Below are 18434 nucleotides of genomic sequence, written 5' to 3'. Positions count from 1 at the left end.
CCTGCTCAGAGTTCCCTTCACATCGATGGATAAAGTACTGTGATTGCTGTGTTAGTCCACTTTAAAGGTATTAAATAGAAAAAAAAACAAAAAAGAAAATGGAAGTGATATCGTTTACCTTTTTTTATTGGACTAACAATACTTTTTTTTCACAAGCTTTCAAAGGCAAGTCCTTTTTTTTCTCGTACCCGAACTTTCTTATCTTTTCTTTCTATTTATCACCTTCCCGTCCTTGTCCCATCTCCGTATGGAATGACATTGGGAATGTAAGATAGTTTGCATCTCAAAGACTTAGGGGTCCTTTTACTAAGGTGCACTGAAAAATGGCCTGCGGTAATGTAGACGCATGTTTTGGGCGCGCGCAGAATCATTTTTCAGCGTACCTGTAAAAAATGCCTTTTAAAAATTTTTGCCGAAAATGGACGTGTGGCAAAATGAAAATAGCTGCGTGTCCATTTTGGGTCTGAGAACTTACCGCCAGCCATTGACCTAGAGGTAAAGTCACACGTGGTAACCAGGTGGAAATGACCTATGTGTGTGTCAAATGGCACTTGGTGCCTGTCCGATTAGCACATCTGAAAATATTATCTTTTGGATGCGCATATCGGATGCGCACCAAAAATGAAATTACCACAAAAGTCACATGGTAACTCCATTTTGGCGCTCATTGGGTGCACATAGACACTGACATGGCTTAGTAAAAGGGCCCCTTAGAGGCCCTTTTACTAAGCTGCAGTAACCTGTGCTTACTGCAGGTTAAAATACACTACCACAGGTCATGCTCAGGTGTCCAACAGTAGTTTTTGCATGTGTGTGTGTTGTGGGCCTGTTTGGGGGTGGAGACTATGCTAATCGGTTAGCCCATGGGCATTGCCATCCGCTGACTAGTACAGGAGTAGCACGTGAGCCCATATCCCTGGATTCTACATAGCGCTTCTAGAGTTATGTGCGGTTCTGCACGTAAATCTAAGCGTATTCTATAGCTATGCATGTAGATTAATTGTTTCTTCAAGCTGTTACATGTTAACAGCTCTTAACAAGCAATAACGAGCACTAATTGGCAAAAATTAGAATTTATGCTTATACATTGCTAAGCGTATTCTGTAATGTACTGTTCCTAAATTCAAATGAACGCAGGGAAAAGGAGACAAGGAAATGGATGTTTCATAGGCGTTCCAAAATCTAGGCACATTGTTATAAAATACGGGGCCAGTGCGTGTAAATCTACATGCAGGTGTTTACACCAGCTTTTTGTTGGTGTAAATGGATGCATGTAGATTTACACATATGAACTACGCCTAAGCAAATTCTAAATACTGCACATAGATTTACACGCAGTATTTAGAATTGCCTAACGCACGTTAATTTTAGGTGCTGTGTATAGAGTCGGGCCCACAGTGCCTACAAGCTAGGTGTCGATAAGTGCTCATGTGCTAATGGCAATATCCTAATCAGAAAATTACAAACACAAAGATGGGCACATAACCAATTTGTGCATGCAATATAATTGATTAACAAGCCAATTAGAGCCAATAATTTAGCACTAATAATCAATTATTGGCTCTGCTTGACATGAATTGATATTTGCGCACACATCTTTAGGCATCTGGATCCGGGCATAAAATGTATGTGCAGATCTGAAGAGGGGAGGTTGCCATGGGCAGATCAGGGATATTCCTGGAATTTACGTGCAGTTTTATAGAATAAGGGATATCCGCACATAAATTAGGTGCAAGAATTTGCACCATGTTCTACTTGGTGTAAATCATGGTGCCAAAATTTGGGCTCAGATCCCGTCACCAAACGCTATTCTAAAAATGGCCCCCAAATCTGAGCAGCGTTTATAGAATAGTGCATAGTGCTAATTTTTATCAGCACCCAAATTTGGACGCCATTTATAGAATTGAGTCCAATATGCCAAGTAATTGATGTATTTATTTATTTATAACAAAAGAGAGGGAACGAAGTACAAACTAAAGTCCAAACAAAAAAAAACAGCACCACGGGCCTTTAAAAATGGAACACTGTTCTTTAATGAATGAGCCTTGACAAAAAGACCCGACACTGGCCGTGTTTCGGTGACTAGCACCTGCGTCAGGGGTCACAGTGATGACGTGGAAAACTTGGGGAATAACTAGAATATATTCCTCTACAATATATTATTCCTTACCCCACGTCTCATATAGTAAAAGCTACAAAGCAACAAGGCACTTTCACTTTCTGTATCCAAACGCAAGTGCAGTTTGGTTTCACTCTTGTACAATGCCTTTCTTTCCAGACCCACTGAAAAAGTGACCTGCACACGTCCAAAACACACGCCTATGCCAGGGCATTCCACTTTTTGGTACGCATTAATAAAAGGGCCCTTCTGTGGGCTCTCTTTAATTTCTGACATTGGAAAAATTCCAAAACTCAAACAAAAAATGAAAATGGCTTTAAAATGAGTGAAAATGTTTTTTTTCTGTGCACGCTCCTGCTACAATGTAATTTGTTTTCTGAAGTTTCTTTGTTTCTGAGAAGGCTATTTGTACTTCATTATGTCAAATTGATAAAATTAAGTGAAAATATTTTATTTGACAAAGAATAATGTTGCAGATCTTGACTTCATATATCTTTTCCTGTTTCAATCTCTTATGCCAGATATGTTAGATCAAGAACAAAGCATGATGTCGATATGCGGATAGGAATACATTCCGGCTCTGTGCTTTGTGGCGTTCTGGGCCTGCGAAAATGGCAGTTCGATGTTTGGTCTTGGGATGTGGATATTGCAAACAAGTTGGAATCAGGTGGAATTCCTGGGTAAGCAAATTCATGGTCATGTCAACTAGGGATGGACAAAACTCACTGAGATTTATATTCCAAAGAATAAACTTTCAAAAGAGACTGTACTACCAGGAGACTCTAAACCTGAAACCTGCACAGCAATAATAGCGATTTATCTTTATTCTATGAAAATATTTTGAGAACTTTCCAAAAACTAGTTCATAAACATAGATTCAAATGTAAATGAAACCCAAGTTCGGTCAGAGAAAATTTTAGCCTATGAAACAGTCAGACAAATGTTTCCTAATGATTTGGTAGAAATGTGTAATGATCTGCCTTTTACTGGGTGTTACCAGCCTCACACCTGCAATATATCTAAAATAATCCATATATCCAAACTGATTTCATTAATAATGAATTGCAAGGAAAAACATGAAATAAAGTATCATCTCTTGTACATTTCAGCTCTTTATAGGGCTTATATAATTAAAGGGATAGTTATCAAGATGAGTTATGGCCATAGTCTATGTTATTTGCCTCTTAATATATATTAAAGGGCATGTTAGTGTAAATTACCACAGCTTACATAGCAATGAGAGGCAAAGCATGCAAATGCATGCAAAACAGCTCATTACTGTGTAACTATAATAATGTGGCTTGCACTAAAGCACCGCAAGCTGTGTTATTCCTGGAAAAAATGCCACCAACAGAAAGCTGGTGGTATTTTTTCATTCCGGGACAGCACCTTGTTAGCTTCCCTCAAAGAGCTCTCCCCACCAGAAGCAATTTCTCCTTGAAGATCTTCCCCTGAACAATTCCCACCCCCTCAAGAGCTTCCCCCTTAAGACCCACCCATTCCCCAAAGAACACCCACTCAAGACCCCCCTCCCTGACCCTATTCCTATAGGCTTTCCCTCACCCCCCCAGCCTACCTTAAGCGATATATGGTGTCAAATGGGTTTGAGACAAGAGCAATCCCCTGTTTCTCCTGCCCCTTGCTGTCACCAAGTTCAAAATGGCACCAGTGACTCCTAGCAGTAGTACCATGCGACTACCATTAGGGGTGGCCAGTGCCATTTTGAACCTAGCTTTTCAATTCTAGCATTTCTAAAGCATACTTGGCGAGCAAGTTGAGAATGTTTTTGTGTATGTAAAACCCAGGCTGTGTAAAATTCACCTTATAGACAAAGCATAAGTATGTCTACATGGTGGTAACTTTATAGCTCATTATCTATGTGGATGAAGGCCAAGTTGATGCCTATTTTGGGAATAATTTTCAAATAGAACATAGGCACCTTTGTGTCATTATGAAATAGTCACAGAAAACCAGCAATAAAATGACTTTACACCTGCTCTGGAATTCCTGTAACTTTACATGTCTGGTATGCATATGTGCATAATTTTATAGAATACATGCATACATCGCAACTCAATCCATGTTCTGCCCTAGCTCCTCTTCTGAGAATATCTTCTTTCAGTTTTCATTAAAGTAAACGCATTCTCAGCCCCTACTCGTACAATTCCCAAAGTCATTTGGTTAGTTTAACCTCTGAATTGACTGGCATCAAACTGAAAAAGACATGTGGAGGGGCATTTTCGAACAGGGACGACCATCTCTAAGGGCGCCCAACTCTAAGGACGGTGCCGTGAAAGGGCGGGGCAACGCGTATTATCAAAACAAGATGGACGTCCATCTTTCGTTTCGATAATATGGTCGGGGACACCCAAATCTTGACATTTAGGTCGACCGAGATGGTCATCCTCGTTTTTCGGTGATAATAGAAACCAAAGATGTCTATCTCAAACTCGTCCAAATCCAAGCACTTTGGTCATGGGAGGAGCCAGCATTTGTAGTGCACTGGTCCCCCTCACATGCCAGGACACCAACAGGGCACCCTAGGGGGCACTGCAGTGGACTTCAGAAATTGCTCTCAGGTGCATAGCTCCTTTACCTTGGGTGCTGAGCTCCCCAACCCTCCCCCCCCAGGTCCACCTGCCTGAAGTACACTGCACCCACTACAACTGTTCCAGGGACCTGTATACTGCTGCGATGGACCTGAGTATGGCATTTGAGGCTGGCATACAGGCTGGCAAAAAAGTATTTTTAAACTTGTTTTTTGTGGTGGGAGGGGGTTAGTGTCCACTGGGGGAGTAAGGGGAGGTCATCCCTGATTCCCTCCGGTGGTCATCTGGTCAGTTCAGGCACCTTTTTGAGGCTCGGTCGTGAAAAAAAATGGACCAAGTAAAGTCGGCCAAGTGCTCGTCAGGAACGCCCTTCTTTTTTCTATTATCGGCCGAGGACGACCATCTCCTAATCATGCCCCAGTCCCACCTTCGCTACCTTGCCGACATGCCCCCGTGAACTTTGGTCATCCCCGTGACGGAAAGCAGTCGACGATGTCAAAAAATCGGGTTTCGATTATGCCGATTTGGACGACCTTGCAAGAAGAACGCCCAACTCCTGATTTGTATTGAAAGATGGGCATCATTCTCTTTCGAAAATAAGCATGTTAATCTAACAAGAGCCTCTCATGTGCACAGGAGAAAAAAATATATACACTGCAGTCCATTTAAGTGCACGTCGGATAAGCACATGATCTGTTTAACTGCATGCCGTACTTCGGTCCCATTTTTGGCACCATCAGTTTCTATGGGGACAAACTTCGATTTAGCGCACCACTGATAAGTGCAAGATTCGCTTATATGCATGGTTCAAGACCGCTCCTCTGCAGGAAAGACTCCGCATAAGCACACGCATGGAATATGGAAGCCGATTGGCTTCAAATTTACCACCCATTTAACTACCACAGGCAGAATAAGCGAAAGAATGTTGTTAGAGCATACACTGGGGTCATTGTCGTGGCAGAAATGTAAAACTTTAACACTGGCTGAACGAATAGAAGTTCTTAAAAAAATTAAAAAAAGAAAGAAAGTCAAGCATCTATTGCTAAAGAATATGGTGTCAATCCCAGTTAAATTTCACGTATCTTGAAGCAGAAAGACCAGCTTCTGGAAGACTGGCAAAACAATACAAATCCACAACGGAAACGAAAACGGGCGGGTAAAGCTGAGGAGGTAGAAGATGCTCTTCTTTGGTGGTTTTCTCGAGTCAGGAGCAGACAGTTTCCTGTCAGTGGTCTACTGCTTAAGGAGATAGCTAACCAGCTAGCTGAAAGTCTTGCACTAACTGAATTCAAACCACTGTTGGATGGTTGGAAAGATGGAAGGAGAGGAACAGCATAAAATTCAAGAAACAGCATGATGAGAAACAAGACGCTGATGACTTTGGTGCTGAAAATTGGGTTGTTTCAGTTCTTCCTACCATCTTGAACGAGTTTGCACCTTGTGACATTTTTCAATGCTGACAAAAACGGTCTCTACTGGTGAGCGATTCCTGATGGAATACTTGCATTCAAACATGCCAAAACTACTGGAGGTAAAACATTGAAGGACCAGCTGACGATCCTCCTTTGCTGCAATATGGATGGGAGTGAGAAGTTGGAACCCCTCGTCATTGGAAAGAGCAAACAGCCCCGTTGCTTTAAGAAAGTTAAGCGACTTCCTGTGTCATACGAAGCTAACGCAAATTCATGGCTGACTGGGGAAATTTGGAAGCAGTGGCTAAAGAAGTTGGACACTAGAATGTGGGCACAAAAGCGTTAGATTTTGTTGCTTTGTGATAATTGTGCTGCACATAGGGATGATGTCAGTCTGTCTAAGGTCAAGGTGGTCTTCCTGCCACCAAACACTACCTCTCTGATCCGACCTATGGATCAGGGCATAATAGCCAATTTCAAACAACAATATCGGGCTCTTGTGCTATGTCATCTGATGAGCATTATGTATGACCAGACTGGCAAGGATAAATGTGCTGTTGAACTGGCTCGTAATCTATCACTGTTGGATTCCGTACATATGCAGAAAGAAGCCTGGAATCATGTTAGGCAACCATTGTGAACTGCTACAAGTGGGCAAGCTTTGTTAAGGATGTGGAGAGGGACGAAACAGATGCAGCTGTTGCCAACACTTTGAACGCATCAAAGTAGACACAAAGATTCTCCTTACATATTTTACATATGCATAACCCCTGGGGTAATTTTATAAAAACCCTGTCTGAGGGAAAAACAGAGTTTACCCATGGAATAGAGTTTATATTACCCCATAAAAGCAGCAATTTTAGAAGCCGGATCTAAAATTCTTTCTTTTATGCTTCATCTTAATACTTTGGTACTTCCTAGTTGTAAAACTTGAGTAGTGCTGAAGTAGCCACTATCCATAGATCACTCTGTCAGTCTTGCTCCTGTTATCCCTTCTATACCTGTCACTTCCTTAGCACTGGTAACAACGTCCTTCTTCATTGGCACCCCTTCTTGGTCCTATTTTAATTTACTATCTCTCTGTACCTTTTCTAAACTGGTCACATCCACCAGGACTACTACGTGCTCTCTTGACCCTAATCTCTTTCCCTGTTTCCAAATCCAATCTTATGCTCTCATTCCTCTTTCTATGGTCTTAGTCAATGCTAGTCTTTCAACAGAGGAAGTCCCCTCCCTATGGAAACACGCTGTAATATGATGAATACTGAAAAAATGACACTGGATCCCTCTCTGATCTAAAACTACCAGCCAATTTCTAGCCTTTGCTATATCTTCAAATTGACAGAATAGTATTTGAGCAACTAACTCAGAATCTAGACGCTCTTCACATTCTTCTCCCTCACTGTTCTGGGTTCCACTCAAAACATAGCATGGAAACTGTGGTTACTGCCCTCATTAGTGAATTCCATTCAGCTCTAGAGGATGGGAAAATTGCCTTGATGATTTCCTTGGATCTCATTGCAACCATTGATCTAATTAATCACATTCTTCTCTTAGCTTGATTAAATCCATTGGTATTCTGTCCAATGGTTTCATTCATATGTGACAGATCTTTCTCAGTTTCTTTGTCTTCTTCCCCTGTCTCCCCTTCTTCCTCTTATTCACTTTCCTGTGGTATCCCTCAGGGATCTGTACTGGCCCCCCTCTTCTTTAATATTTTTCTAAGTCCACTCACCACACTAATCCAAGAACATGAGATTAGTGCCTACTACTGTGCCAATGATGCATTGCTTATTGCATATACTGAATTTCTACATCCTAGTATCTCTGGTGCCCATCATTGCTTTTTCCTCCTGGCTCGCTAACAATCAACTTCTTCTTAACCCAGCTAAAACTGTTGCCATGTGGGTGACTAGCAATTCCCCTTGCCCTCCCTCTCAGCCCTTTATCGGCAGCACTCCTGTCACCATGGTGACCTCAGTTAAATACTTAGGAATTTACCTTGACCAGGACTTATTCAAAATCCAAATCTCCTATCTTGCCAGGTCCTGCTTTTTCATTCTATGTCAATTCCATATAATCCATTCTTATCTCAACTCCTCTTCCCAAATGACTCTCCTCTATGCTCTAGTTATTTCAGTGTTCGATTATTGCAATACTATCCACTGACCTACCTCAACATTCCGTTAAGCGCATTCAAACTATTCAGAACACAGATCTCAGAATTCTATCTCACGCAACTAGATTTGATCGAATTACCCCACTCTTAGTACAACACCACTGGCTTCCCGTACAATACTGTATTTAGTTCATAATCCTTACTATGATCCACAAGGTCGTACATTCTGGTCAGCCATGCTGTCTTTCCTCACTTATTACTCTCCATGTCCCTATGTTCAGTTCATGACAACTGACTTTTTGTCCCCCTTGCTTCACGTGCCTAACTAGATTCTACTCATCAAAGTGCTTTCTGTTGCCTTGGCCCCCTTTTCTGGAATTCTCTTCCTCTTTCAGGTCTCACTGAGCTGTCTCTTCCAGGATTTAAATGCTCACTTAAAACACATCTTTTTCATCTAGCATTTGGGCATCATGTGCGACTCTGACTGGCTGCAATAATATGTGGTTCAGCGCTTTCAGTGTTTTTAGTTTAGCCTATTCCTGACAGTACTCTTCTCTTTAATCTTATTCTTATGTCCTATTATTATTCTATTTCTGTTTTAATTGTATGTTTAACTGTAAACCACCTCACTGTCCTGTACTAGAGGCGGTCTATCAAGTTTATTAAACCATAAACCATAGTCCTGGCATTCATGTACATGTCTAAATGTAAACACAGCAATGCCCGCTTACGCTAGTATACTATTTTTTAAAAACTTACATATGTAAGCATTTTTATAAAATAGGCTCACAGCCTGTGTAAATGTGCACCTAAATTGTGGTGCTTAGTTATGGGACTATCCCCTATATGTTACCATGCGGGAGACCTTGCTTGTTCTTGGACCCAGTTTCCAGTCCTCAGGCTAGCAGGAGTTAGGAATGCTATGGCCCTTATTTAGAAGCCCTAGTCATGATGTACACATAAGTACTGGAATTTACATATGTACACACTATAAATCCTGATTTTAGAAATTCGGTATTTACAGGTGTAAATCCTCTCCACATATAAATAACAAGGGGGCAGATTGGGAGAAAATGTGGTCAAACATCTACATATGTATTTCCCATTTTAGAAAGGGAATGCACATGTATGACCCAATATTTCAACGTCAAGATTTACAGCTGTTCCCTTCCACCTGTACATATAAGTGCTCATATGGGTCAGCAGAGTTGTTGGAGCTTAAAAAGAGATGTAGGAGGCTAGCATGTAGTTGGTGTAAATCCAAGAGTGAAGCTGAGAAGACTTGGAGAAGTGCTCAATTCGAATGCCAAAGGAGTATAGATTTTGCCAAAAGAACATATTATTCTCAATTGGTGATAACTGAAAGGCTAAACTTAGGGCTGTTTACTAAGCTGCAATGTAGGTGTGCTAATGTTTTTAGCGTGTGCTAATTTTTAGCGAGCGCTAATTTTTAGCACACACTAACACTAAAGACACCCATAGGAATATATGAGTATCTCTAGCATTAGCATGGACTAAAAATGAGCATGCTCTAAAAATGCTAGCGCATCTTAGTAAACAGGGCCCTTAAAAGAAAATGTATCTTTACCTAATAATTCCATTTCCATCCAGCCTTCTGCAGAGGCTTTGGCTGGTTATTTTGCTGCTAATGTACAAAATATTCATCAATCTTTTAAGACTTCTCAAAATGAAGATGATTTTGATGAGTCAGTTTTGGATGACTCATCTTATATGTATTCCAACTGATAAACTTTAGTCTTCTTTTGAGCCTGTTTCTAAGACTTTTTAAAAATCCTTTAATAAATAGGTTATCTAGATCTGGTTGTTTTTTAGACACTATCCCTTCTTATTTGTTAAGAATACTATCTTCGTTACAACAATGATTACTTACAAATACTTTTATTATCAATCATATTATACACTTTCCAGAAAACCAAAACTAATAAACTACACCATTCATACAATCACTCACCATTCTAACGTGTTATTATAGTATCAAACACATATTATCTTTGAAAAACCATAAATACCATACTATTTGTCAAATAACATGGCTGTTGACAGTGACAAAATCTTTATACTTATCTCAACAGTCCACCAACATGATGATTGAGAGCCAAACAAACATTGACTGTAGAACTCCTGTCTTATCAATAAGTCTTGTATTTCCTAGATCATTCAGCACTACAATTTGAACCGCCGTGGACATCAGTCATTCTACAGCTTGAAATGCCATGGACATCAGTCATTTAATTCTGTTGATTAAATCTTCACACTCTGTATAAGATTCACAAGCCATGTCCAGCCGAATATAAACAAAAGTCTCTCAAAGATGGAAAAACCACAACCACTTCTACCTTGACCCTACATGGTCCATGTTTCGCTCAATCGAGCAACTTCAGGGGTCTGTTATCTAACAAAATAAAAACAAAAATCACCATAATCACCCCATCACTTCCACATACACACAAAAAAACTTCAAACATACAAAATGATTACTAAAAATATATATCTTATTAGTTAAAGGATCCTATTGGATTGGGTTGTTTTGTTTGTAAACTCAGCATTAAAACAAGGATAATTTTCTCAAAATATAGGGCATATTGTGTTGACTCCTATATTAAAACAACATAATGGAGATCAATCCTTAGTTTCTAATTTTAGACCATTTGCTAATATTCCATTCTTTGCAAAATTGCTTTAGTTTGTTATAGGGTCATAGATGTCATATAGAAGGTAGTGACAGATCTTTTCAAAATACTGTGCTGTTGCAGTTGACTTCTGAAGTAAGACATGTTTTATGCAGTACAGGAGAGTTGACATTGTTGCAATATTTCTGCTGCCGTTGACTCTGTAAATCATGACATCTTGATGATTCGGTTGTCAAAGGTTGGTATTAGTGCAACTGTCTTTAACTGAGTTTGATTCTTTTTTAAGGAATTGACAGTACTCAGTGTTAAAGGATGACAAATATTCTTCTTCAAGGTATTATCCCTTTGGTGTTACGCAGCATTCTCCTATCTATCCGCTTCTGCATAATTTATATATGAGCTCTCTTGATTGAGTTTTGTTGAAACCTGGAGAGTTCATGTTGTCTTATGCAGACAATATTTTCTTTCTGATCTCCGTTGATAGGAGTAAGGACTCTATTTTCTCTGGGATTAATGATTGTATAAATAGGGTAAAATGTTGGTCACCTAGGTTCAAACTTAAACGTAATGCTGACAAAATTAAGCTACTATGGTTTTCATTAGATTTGGATAAGATCCCCCACAAGATTTCAAGTAATGAAGGGGTCCCTGATAAGTGTTGTGAAAACTTCTAAGGTTCTAGGTGTAGTCTTGGATTTATCTTTGACTATGGATCCACAGATTACTGGCTTGATAAGAAAAGCTTACTTTAAATTGAAACAATTGAGAATGTTAAGATTTTATTTCTTTCAAGACCATTTTAAAATTATCGTTCAATTGACTATTTTATCTTTATTAGATTATGGTAATTCATTATATTTGGATTTGTCTTCCCAGCAGCTTTCAAGAATTCAGATGATCCAAAATTCAGCAGCTAAATTAATATTTCAAAAGACTCAAATGGATCATTTGACTCCATTGTTAAGTACTGGCTAGTCATTCAACTTCAAATTATTTTTAAAATAATTTGTTTTGTCTTTAAATTTTTGGATGGTACAGATCCTAAAGGTGGACCTCAATTAATAAACTTGCTAAAGTCTAGGGCTAGCTATAGGACTTGCAATTATTTGTTGTTTGCATTTCCATCTACAAAGGTATTCGGTTTAAAGTTGCTTTTCTCACTCTTTCTTCTTCTCAGCTGTCCTTTATTGGAATAATCTCCCCCTCAAAGATTTTTACTATTTCAAAACTCTTTGAAGACTGATTTGTTTTCTAGATTGAGTGAGATGTAATTTTTTTCATTTAATGTTTTTCATATGTATGCTTCCTGTTTAAGATGCAAAACTACTGGTTGATTCTATCAGTCTCTTTTCACAACTGTAACTTGCCTTGAATCTTAAGAGAGTTGGCAAGTAATAAGTCCTTGATAGCATAGCATAGCATAGCCCACTACAAGAGGGTTTAAGAGAGTTCAGCCCTTTATTCCTCCATTGCTTATTTTCTTTTTTTTTTAATGGAAAAAAATTGCATCCCCTGTTGGCAATTAACAACATATATACATTTGCAGAATGGCAGGCATATGCATGGCAATGGCACCTAGATATAAACAATTGTTACATTTTTCTTTTGCCCTCTGCCAGTTCTTTTTTACTAGAGTGTGCTTATTCACGAGCTTACTCTTATTTCTTGATTTGGCTGTGGAATATTTTGCCTCCTGCTATTAGATCCATTAATGACCTACTGGGTTTTCAGAAGGCTGTAAAAACTCATCTGTTTTTGGAAGATTATTAGAATTTAAGTTGAGCAATTGCTGTATTGAATTGCTCTCTGTTAGTTGAAATTAATATTTGAATGTTTTTATTATGTCAGGTTTTGTATTGTGTTTTCTTATTGAGTGTAATTTTGTAACCCAATCTGGGCATGCTTGGGAGGACATGCAAAAAATTTACTAAATAAATAAATATATGTTGCTGCATTTCCTCAGTTCAATATTTCAACATGTATATTTGTGAAATGGCTGTTCCTGCTGCATTGCAGGCATATACACGTACACTCCTGCATGTACGTTAGAAAAAGCTCTGCGGTAGCAGATTGTTTTCTAAAATACTACCGGAATTGTGTACATTCCAACTTGGATATATCAGTCATGATTTCTAGCTTCTGTCTAAAATAGGCTGCATGTGTTCTGAAAAAGGAGGGATTCCATTATCAGACAGCAAAATTACCTGCAGATGGGAGCCATGATGCAACCACACTATGTTCCAAAAGGAGTCACTCTCTGTCAATGACTGTCACTGCAGTGACTATAAGTGGACTCTAATCAGGGCAAAAAACCTCTGGTGACTAAGAATGGAGGCTTGTTGGGTCTAATTTTTGTACCTCATCCTATCCCGAGGAGTCTTGCTGATGATTAGGAATGTGTATATGGGCCATTTTTCATTTTGATTTTTTTTTTTTGGGGGGGGGGGGCATTTTTTGGCAGTTTACATTTTAATCCAATTATTTTTGTTTCATCTATAATCAACATTATTTGGAAATCATGTGCTACAATGAAATGAGAAAAAAAAATAAAATAAATTTCACTGCAGGAGTCTGGTATTCAAAGCTATTTAAGCAGGCAGGAGCCTCTCCTACTCATATAAATATTCTGCACCACTGAATTTTGGCACTAACCAGCTGTTTTGAAAGTGGAAAGTAGAGGGGTGTTTCAGAGACAGAGTTGAAAAAAGTTGGAAGTTATGTGGGTGCCAGCAATATTCATTCCTTGTGCCGCCTAGCTAACCAGGCATTTAGGACTGCATAACAGGTTCTGGCACTGAATATCAGCTGGCACCCACGTAGATTCCAATACTGGCTGAAAATGTGGTTGCACTCCCTTCCATTTCACCTCCCAACCCCAGCAAGGCCTGACCTCTTACCCAACCACCCAACCACCACCAATTTCACTCAACCAAACTCCCCAACTATGAGTTTTCCCACCTCCTGGCACTCCCACCAGTAGAAGACTCCCTTCCTGCCGCCCAACCTATCGTTTGCTCCCTGATGGGCCAGTGGAATAGGCTGGGCAGGAGTTAACCCTACTCACTCCTGCCCCTATCAGCTCCATCTGTTAAATTTCTGCTGCAAGCTCTAGCAGTAGTCTCATGGCACTACTGCTAGAGGTCAGCATTCCACATACCTTACATAACCTGGTGGTCCAGTGGGGTAGGCTGGGCAGGAATGAATCCCAATCACTACTGCCCCTAGTGCCTGGAGGGGCAAATACTCATGGTTGGATTAAGTTGGTGGAGATAGGAAGGAGGTCAGTACTACTGCTAGAGGTCAGTCCTCCAAATATGAAAAATTGACCTCTAGTGGTTCTGTGAGACTACCTCTAGAGCTTGCAGTGACCATTTTCAAATGGAGCCGATAGGGACAGGAGTGAGTGGGGTTCACTTCTGCCTGACCTACCCCACTGGATCACCAATGAATGCAAAGTAGGCCCGGGGGGGGGGGGGGAGGGAGCTAAAGATGGGTGGGTGAGAGGGATGCCAAAATAGGATTCTCTTTTTGGAGGTGGAGGTTTAGATCTTTTCAATGGTGGTGGGGAGAGAATAATTGACCCCCCCCCCCCTTATGTGAATTTTGGTCAGGACTTACTTAAGTTCAGACAGCTAGCAGAAGTCCAGAGAGAGCAGGATAGTCAATGCTGGTGCCTGGACATGGCCTGACATTGAATATCTGGGGCTAATTTAGGCAGTGACAGTGTTTAATAAAAACACTGACCACTGCTGGCTGAAAATTGACTGGCAGGCTTTTTTTCCAGTGCATTTTTAAACAGAACAAGTCTGTTTTGTTGTGTTTTTCTTGTTGTTTCCAAATGACTGCACATCCCTAATGAAGATTCACATATAAATTGATACACTGGATATTTCTTTGGTTATATAAACACATAAAAGTGCTCATTATATTTTTTGAGTACCAGAGGAATTTATTAATTTACATACTGCTTTCCAATTACATTCAAAACATCTCATTATTACATGCACTGTGGATGGGAAACACATACTTATTTAGACCTATTTCAATTTAGAAATTGTGCACATCAGCTAAGAGAGATGTACAATTCATTCAATTGCTTAAGAATTTCTTGCATAGACTTTTGAAAATAGAATTCAAGAAACAGAAGGCATAGAGTAGCCATGCCTCAATCTCTTCTGAATGTCTTTGAGGAATATGAAAATGCATGAAATCAAAGTGCGATGCAATTTTCCAAATATACACTTACTGTATTTTTTAAATTCTGGTTCATTCTTGCAGAAGGATTCACATCTCAAAAGCAACCCTGGACTGTCTCAATGGGGATTATAATGTTGAAGAAGGACATGGTAAAGAACGTAATGAATTCCTGCGGAAACACAATATAGAGACCTATTTAATAAAACAGCCAGAAGAAAGTCTGTTGACCTTACCTGAAGACATTGTAAAGGAGGCTGTGAGTGCATCAGACAGGAGAAACAGTGGGGCAACATTTACAGAAGGATCATGGAGCCCTGAACTTCCATTTGATAACATTGTGGGAAAACAGAATGTAAGTCAAATTTTCCTTCATGTCAGCAACTATGAAAGCATGCTTGACTGCAACTCACTAATGGAAGCCTCAAAGGAAACACATCCATCTTTAACCTTTTCTCTAACATGGAACTGCAAATGATTAAACCTCCTCGGGATAGAATTAACCTATGGTCCACATTACAAAAATGCCAGGTTTTTTTTATTGTCTTTCTAAAATGAAATGCCATAAACAACTCAATATTTCATTATAAATCAAAGTTCCACTGTAGTAGAGTCAGATTATTAACCTTCACAAATCAAAAGTCTAAGCCACAGACTGTGACCTTGAAACATCTAGAACTGCATGTTTTGCTATCTTTTCCTCATTCCCAAGGTGAAAAGTTGCAGGTGTGTGTTACACTGGATATGCAAACTTTTAGCATGGATGGATGCATGAGGCAAAGACCAGAAACTTGGTTAACTGCACCTAAGACAGAATTGTCATTTTACACCTTCTCTTCCATTCTAAACATAGTTTGAAAAAGGAGATTTCTACTGGGAGATAACTGCAACAGGAATTAATTGTTCTGAGTAAAGGGGAGGACATCTAATGCAAGTTATTTTTAGAGTAAAACCAATTGCCAGTGAATACTTTCTTTTGAGCAAAGGTAATTTGAAAAAGAAAGACAAATTAGGGACATTTTCGATATGATGTCTAAATCCGATTATGAACATTTTGTGAAAAGTGTCCAAAACTCCAGTAGCAAATATGACCGTTTTTAAACCAGAAAAACGTCTAACATCTTTGTTTTGAAAATGGCCATTTGCTAGACGTTTTTGTGCTCAGTGACGCTTTTAGGACCATTTAAAAAAAAAAAAAATCCAAGGGAAAAACGCATAAAAACAAGCCATTGGGATGTATGGGGGCCAACCTTCTTAGTAGAGTGGCCACACAGACATCCCAGCAGAGCAGTGGGGCACCCTAGTGGGAACTGCAGTGGTCTTCACATAAAAGCTCACAGGTACACATCTCACTGTTACCCCTTTATATGGTATGGTGAGCCCTCCAAAATCCACCCAAAACGTATTGTACTTCACTGTACACCACTGCAATAGCCCTTATGCCTGCAGGTGTCACCTATATGTAGGTACAGTATGTATTTATTGTTTTTTAGAGGGTTCACAGTGCTGCCCATTTACCACTGGCTTAGCACAGGAGCCCTTACCGCCACCTCAATTGGTGGTGGTAAATGCTCCCCCCCCCCCCCCCCGAAATGGCTGTATGGCAAACGCTTCACTTGCTGCACAGCCATTTCCTGAAAAAAAGCCCAAAGACCTGTCTTTTACCCGCTGTGGTAAAAGGGGGCCTCGGCGCATGTCAAAAGCATATGTCAACACCAGTGCGGGCCCCTTTTGCTGCAACTTCATAAAAAGGGTTGTCAGTGTAGTAAGTCAGCAATTAAGTGTCTACATTTAGGTACAAGCACTTACCCTTGTTCTATGGCAAATAAATGGGTACATTTATTTAATTGCAGCAGTTAGACACCTAACTGACAGTATTTAGTAAATAAAGCGTGCGCTTAAATAGTCAGAACACCCATATTCCTCCCATGTGAACACACCTCTTTGCAGTTATGCATTAAAACACTTATAGAATAACACCTTAGTCCACGTGGGTACATAACTGCCATTTCACTCCTGTGTTGGTGCTTATCTTCTATTTGAGCTGTAAAAGTTAGGTGCCTAGTTGGCGCTTACATTTTAGTGCACTATATAGAATTAGGAGGGAATGTTCCCCAACAAAAATGTGTATGTTGGAATTTTAGTATATAATGTTTATGCGCACAGTTGGACCCTGCTCATCATATTTTAGACACTTTGGACTAGATTTTACATATCTCGCCTAAAAAAACAGCACTGAAATGAAATTTGCTTATATGTATTCTATAAAGTACGCCTAAATTTAGGTGTACTTTGCAGAATAAGCTTAAATTTCTGTGCAGTTTGTAGTATACGCCAAGCGCTCATCCACGTGACTAAATTTAGTCGCAAGCAGTTACGTCAATTATAACTTGATGCAAATGTTGATACCTAAATTAGGCGGGGACCAAGTGTATTGTGTAAAAACGCGCATAGATTTTAGAAATGCCCACAGCCTGCCCATTCCATGCCCATGGCTACACCCCCCTTTTCAACTATGCAACTTAGAATTTACGATCATCACGTTATACACTTAGACAGTTGTATGTGTGAATTCTAATTATTGCCAATTGTTGTCAATAATTGCATGTTAAGTGGCAATTATCAGTGCTGATTGGCTTGTTAACTAAGTTGCACACAATGCAGAATACGACCAGATTTGCACACGCAATTTAAGTCGCAGTAAATAGAAACTGGGGTTTTATGATTATAAAATGGATGCACATAAACGTCCACTTCTCCATGTATCTTAGAACAGGTTTTGCATCGGCATATCCTGTCCTAAAACACTAGCAGAACCTGACATGTCCCTGTGGACATCTCAGTTCTGATTTCTGCATCTTTTCTGAAATGCCGCTACCAACATATAATTACTTTTTAAACCGCAGCTCCATAGATTTTTACAGTTTAGTAATGGCGAGTTTCACCAGACCTCTGCTATAAAGTAGTTTTTCCCGAACTTTGATATTGAATAACAAGAAATATTCTGTTTCCTAATGCTTAATGCCATAGCAGTGGTTCTCTCCATTGAGAGCACAAGATAAATGAAAGTGGCACCAACAATAAGAAAAAAAAAGAGTTAATTTAGTGTAGTGTATCCAGCTGACTCCTTGTACCCTGGAAATGATGTGGGCGCAACACAGTTGTTGATTGACTCCCCATTCAAGCAGAGAGAGTAGAAGGCACCAGGACAAAGTCCAAGACTGGCCAAGCAGCTCAGTCTATTTTTTAAAAACAATAGAAGCATTCACAATACAGTCTTCACATGCAGTATACAGGATGCACTCGACAACAATTTCACAAACACAGGCCCCGTGTTTTGGGGGACCTGTCAACACTGCAACCAACATTAAAATTGCAAACTGCAAGGAT

General features: G+C 39.7%; 1 protein-coding gene across 1 annotated transcript in view; it reads left to right on the top strand.

The window, feature by feature from the left end:
* Positions 1–18434, top strand: part of ADCY8 (adenylate cyclase 8) — a 578382-nt gene that overhangs the window by 321879 nt on the left and 238069 nt on the right. Inside the window, exons 6-7 of the mRNA XM_030219235.1 lie at positions 2641–2799; positions 15129–15399. Coding sequence (XP_030075095.1) covers positions 2641–2799; positions 15129–15399 — 430 coding nt within the window. The remainder of the gene's footprint in view (positions 1–2640; positions 2800–15128; positions 15400–18434) is intronic.

Source organism: Microcaecilia unicolor, chromosome 1, assembly GCF_901765095.1.
Source record: "Microcaecilia unicolor chromosome 1, aMicUni1.1, whole genome shotgun sequence".
In the NCBI taxonomy this organism is placed as follows: Eukaryota; Metazoa; Chordata; class Amphibia; order Gymnophiona; family Siphonopidae; genus Microcaecilia; species Microcaecilia unicolor.
Note: the sequence above shows the minus strand (reverse complement) of the source record. Positions and strands in the feature narration are given on the sequence as shown.